The sequence below is a fragment of the Podarcis gaigeae genome, assembly GCF_964106915.1.
Source record: "Podarcis gaigeae genome assembly, chromosome: 8".
Classification (NCBI taxonomy): Eukaryota; Metazoa; Chordata; class Lepidosauria; order Squamata; family Lacertidae; genus Podarcis; species Podarcis gaigeae.
In genome coordinates this window covers 39,145,950-39,156,164 of record NC_139684.1, presented here as the reverse complement: position 1 = coordinate 39,156,164, position 10,215 = coordinate 39,145,950, and the positions used below count along the sequence as shown (strand labels likewise).

Below are 10,215 nucleotides of genomic sequence, written 5' to 3'. Positions count from 1 at the left end.
GTATCTAAAATGCAAAAGCTGTCTAACTGATACAGAATCTCCTCCCTATCCAAAGCTAGCTCTTAATTGTGGCCTCCAAAGAAAACGACAGGCCCTCCCAGCTCTCATCTGCAGTGGCGTAGCGTGGGTTGTCAGCACCCGGGGCAAGGCAAGTAATTTGCGCCCCCTAACCCGTGGATTTGCGCCCCCTAACCCTAACCCCCAGATGTTGCGCCCGGTGCGGCCGGCCCCCCCTGCACCCCCCACGCTACGCCACTGCTCATCTGTGACCTTTTCTTTTCTCTACCTTTGCCCTTCCCTTTTTGGTTTGCCCCCATAAATATTTCTGCAAATGCTGGAGTTCTTCCAAGCTTTCTGATACTTCCTTTGTATGGATGGTGCCATTTGGGTGTATAAATTTCTGCACTTTGATATTTTTTACACACACACATTGAATTTACTTATTGCATTTATATCACACCTTTTCCTCCAAGGATCTCAAGGTGGCATACATGGTCCTCCTCCTTCCCAACCAATCCCCAAAACAACTCTGTTGAGAGGCTGAGAGGCACAGTGATGGATCAATGTTATGTCACCCTGTGAGCTCCTTGTCTGAGTGTGGATTTGAACCCTGGTCTGACCTAGACCAACACTCCATCTACATCATAGCTAGCAGTCATTGATAGAGCTCTCTTCTCCAAATTTATCTGCTTCCGATTGAAAGCCATCTAAGGTAGTGACCATCCACACATTGTGGAGCAACCAGTTCCAGAATTTCGTTGGACCAGTAGACTAATAGTCTACAAGGAACCCTCCAACTCATAAGAAGTCCAACCTTGTTGGAGCAGGCCAGTGGCCCATCTAGTCCAGCATCCTGTTCTTACAGTGGCCAAGCAGATGTTTATGGGATGCCCACAAACAGGATCTGAGAGCAAAAGCATTTTCTGCACTTGGGATTCCTAGCAACTGGTAGTCAGAAGCACCCTGCCTCCCACAGTGGAGGTAGACATCCATGATTCTATAACCCTGATTTCTAGCACTGAAAAGGAAAAACAAAATCTTTCCACATTCATTTTCTCCACACTGTTCACCTCAGCTATAGCTTCCCACCCTCACCCCACCCCACGCAGAACTCAGGCTGAAAAATACCCCCCACATCCACCCTGATATAAAATGCAGTACAATTCTGGGAGATTCATTTTCAGTAATAAATCCCTAGCATAGTACTTGCCTTTTCATAGTTGCCACATGCTGCTCTTATATATGGAGGTTCCATTTTGATATCATGGCTAAGTCACTGATACATCTCCCCCCAACCACCTAGATTTTCTTAACCCCACTTGTAGTGATTTATAAGAACATATGAACATGTCTTGATTCAAGGCAAAGAGTGAAGACCTCTGCCCAACACTGAAGTGCGGCCCCTCATCTCTGAAAATATCTTCAGCCAGTCTCCTTTCCCCCAGCTCAAATTGTGTGATTTAGCTGTGTGATTTTGCCCATGCCCTCTGAATCAAGCCGATTTCCAAAGTGATAGGAACTAGTAACTTGATTTTTTTTTTGAAAATGAAAACAGATGGTTCACAGGGTGATAAATTTTGCCCTTATCTGAGTTGAAGGAAAGGGGGGTGGAGCTTGTGGGACAGAAAAGGGGAGGGCATAAGGAAGCAAAGTTTGTGTGCATGTGCGTGCGTGTGGGGGATCCTCTATTTTGCCATACTTACTCTGCCCCCACACATACCTTTTTTCTGAATTGCAACCACCTTCGATGCAACCCATGACGCCAGTAAATAAAAATAGAGATAAATATCAAGCCCACTGAACGTTTACACAAAACCCAAGCATCCCAAATGCCTAATGTAAGCACCAAGCAGCTGTGTGCACTTCTAAAGTTGTTATAAATCCCTTTCTTTGTTATAAACAGGAAAGTACATAATATAAAGCAACAGGCCTGAGCACACGGAGACTCAGGCTCCCCTGGGACTTTGCCAAGTATTCCCCTGTTCATGACGTTTTGGGGATTGCCATTTCAGTGTGACCTCAAAACAGAGGTCATAAAATCATAACCATAATATAATAACCTAAGCCAAACCCAGTGGGGTCTTGGGGGTAGGGAAATACAAAATTGATTGGTGATGGTGGTGGGAGATCAGGTTCTCAAATTGGGGGCTAGTCAACTCCAGAGTATGGCTTCCTAACACATCCTTTTCTTTATAGAACCTGAAGCACACTAGCGCATTGGAAGGTTGTGTTCCTGAGCTTGTACATGTTCTGATTGGTTATATTGTTCTTTTCCAGAGCACCCATGTAAATTGGCCTGCTTTCCTTCTTCAGAGCAAATAAAGGATATTGAAAAGATACTCTTGAGACGGTGTGTGTTTTAACAAATTGTGCTGAAAGATTTATAATTGTGCATTCAAACAGAAATCCATGTTTATGGAATTGCTCCAGCACTGATGTTCTTTGCCCACAAACAAAATGGTACTGGTTCTTTCTAGGTTTGCTTTTGTGGTGGTGGGGTGTGGCAGGGGCTTGGATGTGGCAAGGGTTCCACCCCAAATGGCCCCAACGCCTCCTAATCACTTTGGCTTGAACTTGCTTGCCCACTATCCAGTGGTGGTTGGTGCTGGATGTTGGGACTGATAGGGCAGAGGGTGGGGAGGTCCATTGTAGGCAGAGTCAGAGCCAATGAGAGGGGAAGCTAATTCTTTCTAGTCCCCCCCCCACCTTCTTCTCTCTGCTGAGTTCTGCATGGGCAATGCAGAGACTGAGGAAGAAGCTGACAGCCAGTGCTGGTTGCTTGAAGGCAGACAGGTTACACCTGGTGGAAGTTGGTGGAGCGGTGTCCCATTGACTGTAACAGTCCATTCTCCACTGCCTCTGTCTCCAATGCACATCACTATCTCAGAGGGAGAGGGCAAGGCTGCTGAAGACTGCTGTTCCATGCTCCTGTCACTACTCACACACCAGGAAAGGATAGTTCCAGTTACAGATAGGTAGCCGTGTTGGTCTGCCATAGTCAAAACAAAAAAAATTCCTTCCAGTAGCACCTTAAAGACCAACTAAGTTAGTTCTTGGTATGAGCTTTCGTGTGCATGCACACTTCTTCAGATACACTGAAACAGAAGTTTCCAGACCCTTCTATATAGTGAGTAATACCCCTCCCCACCTTCTCACTATATAGAAGGGTCTGGAAACTTCTGTTTCAGTGTATCTGAAGAAGTGTGCATGCACACGAAAGCTCATACCAAGAACTAACTTAGTTGGTCTTTAAGGTGCTACTGGCAGGAAAGGATAGGTTAGCAACAGCAAACAGTAGGCAGCTCTGTGAATTGACAGTGCCCTCCCCACTCTATTGGAGTGGGGGTTTCATTAGCAGGCTGTCAATGCTTACCCAAGCCAGCCCTGCCACATGCATAAAATCCTGTTCTTCTCATGATCTTTGAGCCACCTCCCCATGCTGCTTCATGTAAGGGTTCAAATGCATTGCAGGCTCACATCTCAAGACAAATCAGGAGAAACTATCTGAAGAAGTGTGCATGCACACGAAAGCTCATACCAATAACAAACTTAGTTGGTCTCTAAGGTGCTACTGGAAGGATTTTTTTTTTTTAATTTTGTTTCTCTATTGTCAGTTTGTGGTGGTTGGTCACCAGACCACATGGACAACAGGGAGTGTTGCAGAACCAACACCCAGAACTGTGGCCTTCCAGATGTTGTTGGACTTCAACTCCCATCAGCCTCAGACAGCAAGGCGAATGGAGGATGGGAGCCATAGGAGCCAACTCCTAAGGGCCATGGGGGCTTTGACCCCCCACAATAAAATATTTGAGAGGGCAGGCCCCCACAAAATTGATGCACATTCCCATTCAAATGGTGTGTGCGCATTGCGTCATGTGATCCATTAAGGGGGGGCTTACCTCCCCCCACAATATTTTATGGTGGGAGCCATGGAGGATAGGAGTCCAGCAACATCTGGAGGGCCGCAGGTTCCCCATCTGTGAGCTACCAGAATGAACATTTTGTTTAAAACAAGTTTATTTTCATGCTTTTATTTCCTACATTTGCAATGTTTACAGCTGACACAATCCAGATGCCAGCCTGTTTTCACACTAGGAAGTAAAAGAAGAAGAAGAAACCCTAGAAAAAAGGGAGAAGTGTTGTGGTGCCTTTCTCTCTTGTGTTCTTTTCAACACGTGTGAATGCTGCCAGTGCAAGGTTGAACGTGGGAGAGAAATTGCGCACTCACAAGCACCCGTACACCATACAGGTTTTACATTGGTACTGACAGGCTGATTTAAGGAAAAGCAGACACAAGAGGCAGCCTGGTTTTTCTTTTTTTTCTTTTTTACAAGGCTTCAATTGGCTTAGTTTTAAATCAGCTCCGGATGTCAATGTAACCTATTGGCTGAGATGCAACACACACATGAGATTGTTCTCCTGAGTTCTCTCCAGGGGTGGATGGACCTGCCAAGAGACAGCTGGTCTGGGGGGGGGGGGAATCATGAAAGGACAGCAAATGGTCAAGTTCTTTACTTTCTCCAGTCCCCATGCTGGGTTTCTGCCACAGGCACCAAAACGTTCAATGCCATCACATGTCATCTCTTGTATTAACTGCAATTGCACGTAGGATAAGTTGTGGGAGAGGGGCTTAGGCATCAGTGATGGCTGGTGTCTGTTGCAACTGGTGGGGCAGAAGGCAAAGAGACCAGCAGAAGGTGGAGCCAGAGCCAATCACAGGTGGAGCCAACTAATTTTAATTTTGCCATCATCGCTGCTGATCTCCATAAGGGACAACACTGAGAGTAAGTAGGAAGCTGACAGCCTAGACTGGTTGTAAAGAAGCAGGAAGTGAGGTTGTAGCTAAGGGCAGACCAAGATTGGTGGGGCAGTGCCCCATGTGCCTAATGAACCAGCCTCCATTGTCAAGCATCTTTCTTGGGGTCACTTATAGCAGGGGAAAGAATATGGCATGATAGAGGCTTTGGTCCTTTGTGTACATACTCATTCTCTTCTTCCCAAATAAATTTTGGGAAGTTTTTCCAAGCACTCTCAGACCTGGGAGAATTAATTGGTATACAATCTGATTGATATACAGGGCAAGCATAAATGAGCCCTGAGGCTGCAATACAATGCACAGTTATTTGGGAGTAAGCCCCTCTGAATTCAGTGGAACCCCCCCAATAAATATGCGTAGGGCTGGGTTTTAGAGGGAGGGAGGCACATGAAACATTTAAAGAATTATTCATGGTGTGTGGAAAGAGGGCCATAGAATCGTTTTTCTCCCTTTCTTATTGCACAAGATTTATATACTGCTTGATTGTAGTAAAACCTCAAAGCAGTTTACAAAAAGAGTAACTCCAGAACTGGGGTTGTTCAGTGGCACTGACTACAGGACAAAAGAAAGTCCATCTTCACAAACCAGGCAGAATTAAGCTATGGAATTCATTCAGAAGATGTGCTGCTGCTGGCTACCAGCATAGATTCTTCAAAGGGACATCTCATTAGACCAATTATTGGATTGGAAGAAATCCATATTCCAATGACTCATAATAAATTGGCGCGGGGAGGTTGCCTTTACACCCTGCTTGTGAGTTTCTTCTCAAAAACGCATCTGGCAACCCACTGCTGAAACAGAAAGCTGTTCTGGCCTGATCCAGATGGGCTGGGGTGGGCAACCTGTGGTTCTCCAGATACTGATGGATGCCAGTTCCTACAATCTTTGACCATGCTGGCTGAAAATGAAAGGCACTGGGAGTCCAGTGAGATAAGAAGATAGTAAGAGCCCTGCTGAATCAGTTGCCAGGCCCATCCAGTCCAGCAAGCTGCTCCAACAGTGATAGCAGATGTCTCTGGAATGCCCAGATGTGGTAGACAAGCACAATGGGTTTCTTCTGCTCCTGATCTGCAGAACCTGATGCTCAGAGGTACACGAGATGCAACATGCAGCCACCATGACTAGTAGCCATTAATTGCTTCTTCCATGCATTTCTCTCTCTTTTAAAGCGCCCTGGAGCTTCCCACCATTACCTTGGAGTCTCCAATTCCACAACTATTTCTTTCCTAAAATCTCCCAACATCTGGAGGACCACAGCACATATAGCCCTGTCCTTGCAGTAGGGTAGGTATGGGGAATCTGTGGCCCTTCAGATGCTGCTGATTACAATTCCCATTATCTCTAACTGTTGGCCATGCTGGCTGGGGCTGATGGGAGTTGGAGTTCCAACAACATTTGAAGGGCCACAGATAGTTTAGTATAGGGATAGAGAAAGCAACCTTCTACTGCGTCAGTCCATTGGTCCACCGAGTCCAGTATTGTCTACACTGAGCTCCCTGAAGATGCTGGGGCCTGAACCTGGGACCTTCTGCAGACCAGATGCTCTCCCACTGAAATATAGCAAGAAGGTACAGGAAGCTGCCTTATACAGAGTCAAATTGTTGGTCCATCTAGCCCAGTGTTGTCTACACTGACTGGCAGCGGTTCTCCAGCAATTCTGGCAGGGGATATCCCAGCCCTACCTGGGGATGCCGCAGATTGAACCAGGGACCTTCTGCATGCTGAGCACATGCTCTGCCACTGAGCCACGGCCCTTCCCCATCCCCGGAATGGAAAGAGAGCCAGAAAGCCAGGCTAACGAGCTCCCCGCTGGCTCCCCGTCTTTTCCCTTCTAAGCTGCAGCAGCGAATAAGATCTCTTGCTTTTGTGTGTGCTTCCAGGGGTTGGGGTGGGTGGGAGGAAGGAGCGGGGTGGGGTGGGGGTGGGTGGACGTGAGATTTCAAACATCAGATCAGTGCGTTTATATATTGGGTGCCCGGAAATTTTTCCAAATAAACACAGCTTGATTCGTCTTGGGTGGGCAGACTTATCAACAGACTAATGCTATAAACAAATGAAGGGAGCGCGGGGGAGACCCATTGGCTGGTACGGCCGAGCCACGTGGAACGGCTGCAGTCGCCGCGCAGAGTTCTAATTAATGTGGGTGGGCCGAGGGCGCACAAACGGCTGTTTATCGGAGACAATTTATTTTCCAGCGCTAAGTCAACATATAATCGCAAACTTACAACAATTATTTCACATTTCCTCCCGCCCCCCCTTTCTTCTTCTCCTTCTCCTTTCTCTCTCTCCCCCATCCACCCCTCTTGGGGGAAAAAAAGCGCTATGAAGCAGCGACAGGAGGGGAAGAGCCCAAAGCGAGGCGAGCAGGGACGGGCGCCACCACGATCCTCGCAGCGCAGGGAGATCTGGGGGAGTCCTAGAGGGATCCCCACTTTCCCTTAGCCCTGGCAAGCCCGAGTCACTTCGGATCTGCCATGAGCCAGCTGTACAGAGGCTCCCTCCCCGCTGCCCTGGGCAGCTCCCCCATGGTATACCTGTACGGGACAGAGCGGGGAGGGCTCCCCGGGGCTCTGGGCTTCGCCTCGGCGGGGGTGCTGTCGCGGCAGGAGCCTCCGCAGAAGCCTCCATACAGCTACATCGCACTGATCGCCATGGCGATCAAGGAAGCGCCGGAGCAGAAGGTGACGCTCAACGGGATCTACCAGTTCATCATGGAGAGATTCCCGTTCTACCACGACAACAAGCAGGGCTGGCAGAACTCCATCCGGCACAACCTCTCGCTCAACGACTGCTTCGTCAAGGTCCCCCGGGAGAAGGGGCGGCCGGGCAAAGGGAGCTACTGGACTCTGGACCCCCGGTGCCTCGACATGTTCGAGCACGGGAACTACAGGCGGAGGAAGAGGAAGCCCAAAGCAGCGGGGAGCGCCGTCGGCGGAGAGGATGCCGAGGGGATGGAGAGGGACGGAGAAGCCTCTTCTGGTGGTGGTGCAGAGGCGCCTGAGGAGCAAGGCAAGAGGTCTCGGGAGAGCCACCGCCATTACCATCATCACCACCACCACCACCTCCTCACCACTAGCTCCACCGTCGAGGAAGACCTGGCGCCAACTTTGGGCAAGGATGAAGACTCCAGGGTCAGGCTGGACCTCGCGAAGGGAGGAGAGAAAGGAGGAGGAAACGGCCCTGGATCAGGCCCAAGCGGACTCCGCCATCACCTCCAGGTGACCCCGTCCGGATGCGCGACTATTAGAAGCCACTCGGCGCGCCCCGAGTCTTCCCTGAAGGATCACGCGCTCGTCGAGGGAGAGGGCGCCTTGGGGCATGCTGGGGCGAGGCTCCCCCAGGAATCGGCACCTTCAGGGGCACCCGCAGCCAACCCGGCGGACCCCGACGCCCCGAGGAGTTCCGCTAAGCCTCAGAGCTTCAGCATAGACAGCATCCTCTCCAAGAAAGCCCTCCACAGGCCGGCCAAAGGCATCTCCAAACTGGACGGCCTCGCCGGCGATTGCCTCCTCGCCGGCGCCGAGACGCGCACGGCTTTCAACGCTTCGCTGGTGCTAGATTCCCAGATTCAAGGGAGATTTTACCAGCTGGGAATCCCTTTCCTGTCTTACGTGCCTCTCCGCTTCCCTGAGACGGTGTTTCACTTCCAGTAAACCCGCCCTCGACGGCCGCTCGCTTCTGAGTCGGTTCCGAAGACGCTGCGAAACCAAGGAGACGTCGGACAGGTGGGTGGCTCAGTATGCCTGCCGAGGGAGACTGGGATGGGATTCTCACATGCAGTGTCTAACCCGGGTCAGCCCTCTCAAGTCTTCCTCCCCACCCTCCAAAAAACAGCGGAAATCGTCTGTCTTGATCTCTGGAATGTAAACGCCTGTTACGGTACTCCTTTACTTCGAAGTCAGCTCAGCTGATTGCTTTCACTTCGAGTCATTTTCACTTTCGAGCTCGAAGACGATCTTCGGGAAGCGCCGCGGCTTGCTTAACTGCTTTGCGGATCGCGCCTCCAAAGGGACTTGGGGAGTCCCCCACCCCCTTTCTTGCTTGATAATGTATGAACCCTCGAGCATCGCAATAACTTGCTAGGTGGTACGTCCCGGTGCCCACTTTCCTGGGGAAACTTTCCTTTCGATTAAAGCGTGCCTAGGATTGCGTTGCGAGGCTGAGACCTTAAGCAAACTGGGCTCAGCAGTCCATCTCACGAAAACGCTGCGTGGGATTTACTTCTGAGTAAACAGAACATGCAAAGCACATTCTGGGCAGTGGGATTTCAGTTTTCTCTTCATCTCTTCCCCTCCCCGGTTCTGTGCCTCTCTCATTCTTTGATTCCAGTCGTTTTTGCATGTCTGATTTGATAGCCTCTGGCCTTCCGAAGAAATGGCACCTAATCGTTTCGTTGAAAGTGACCGTCGAAGTTTTCTAAAATGGGAAAGAAAGTGCCGTAGAATTCTGAATGAATACGAATACAGCTGTTTTCTAAATAATAATAATAATAATAACAATAATAATCCATGCTGAATTGACTTCCCCCCCTACACACACACGCACACAGGCGCGCAGCTCTAGGTGGGGGTCATTTCAGACGGTTTGCTTTTCAATTGCGTGTCTCTGTTTAGACAGAAAACATCGCACATGGTGCTTTTTGGGGGGCGGGGGGTGAGCTGTCTGCATCTCAACCTGGACCTCGTTAGAGTCACTAACAAAACAAGTGACCACTCTAAAGAACCCCCACCTGAAGCCCTGCTTAAAGGAAAGCTAGGGAAACCCTCCAGAAATATGAATAAACACTTTCTCCTAGCTTTTAATAATAATATTTTTTTTAAAAAAATCTGAAGTTACATCATAGACAATCTTTTATTCTTGCTATAAATAAACAAGGCTCTCTTTTGTATATTAGTCATAAAATATTTTTATGATTTTTTTGCATAAAAGCCTATTTTTTTTGAATTTTCATTATGAAACAAAAACCTATATTCAATAAAATATTTTGTCAAAACAAGGCTTAATTATTCATGTTGTCGTTTTTGACCATTACTGCCTATGCAGGCTCCTATGACCATTACTGCCTATGCAGGCTCCTATGTGTGTATTTGATTACGACAAAATGCTCAGGAGGCCAAGAACCTATGCATGTCAGCTGACAAGTAAATGTATCACATTGTTTTCAGTAGGATTCATTCCCAAATAAATGTGCAGAGGCTTTGGGGAGGACCATAGCTCAGTGGCAGAGCATCTGCTTTGCATGCAGAAGGTCCCGGGTTCAATCCCTGGCATCTCCAAGTAGGGCTGAGAGTGTCTCCTGCCTGAAACTTTGAGAGATTCTGCCAGTCAGTGTAGACAATACTGAGCTAGACTGCCCAATGCTACCCAAGTGGGGAATCCTGCCCACCACAAACAACAGG

At 48.8% G+C, this 10,215-nt stretch overlaps 1 protein-coding gene across 1 annotated transcript in view; it reads left to right on the top strand.

Annotated features, from left to right (window-relative positions):
• Nucleotides 1-9,772, top strand: part of FOXL1 (forkhead box L1) — a 31,724-nt gene extending 21,952 nt beyond the window's left edge. Inside the window, exon 2 of the mRNA XM_083753011.1 lies at nt 7,135-9,772. Coding sequence (XP_083609137.1) covers nt 7,291-8,469 — 1,179 coding nt within the window. The 5' untranslated portion in view covers nt 7,135-7,290 and the 3' untranslated portion in view covers nt 8,470-9,772. The remainder of the gene's footprint in view (nt 1-7,134) is intronic.
• Nucleotides 9,773-10,215: the final 443 nt, after the last annotated feature.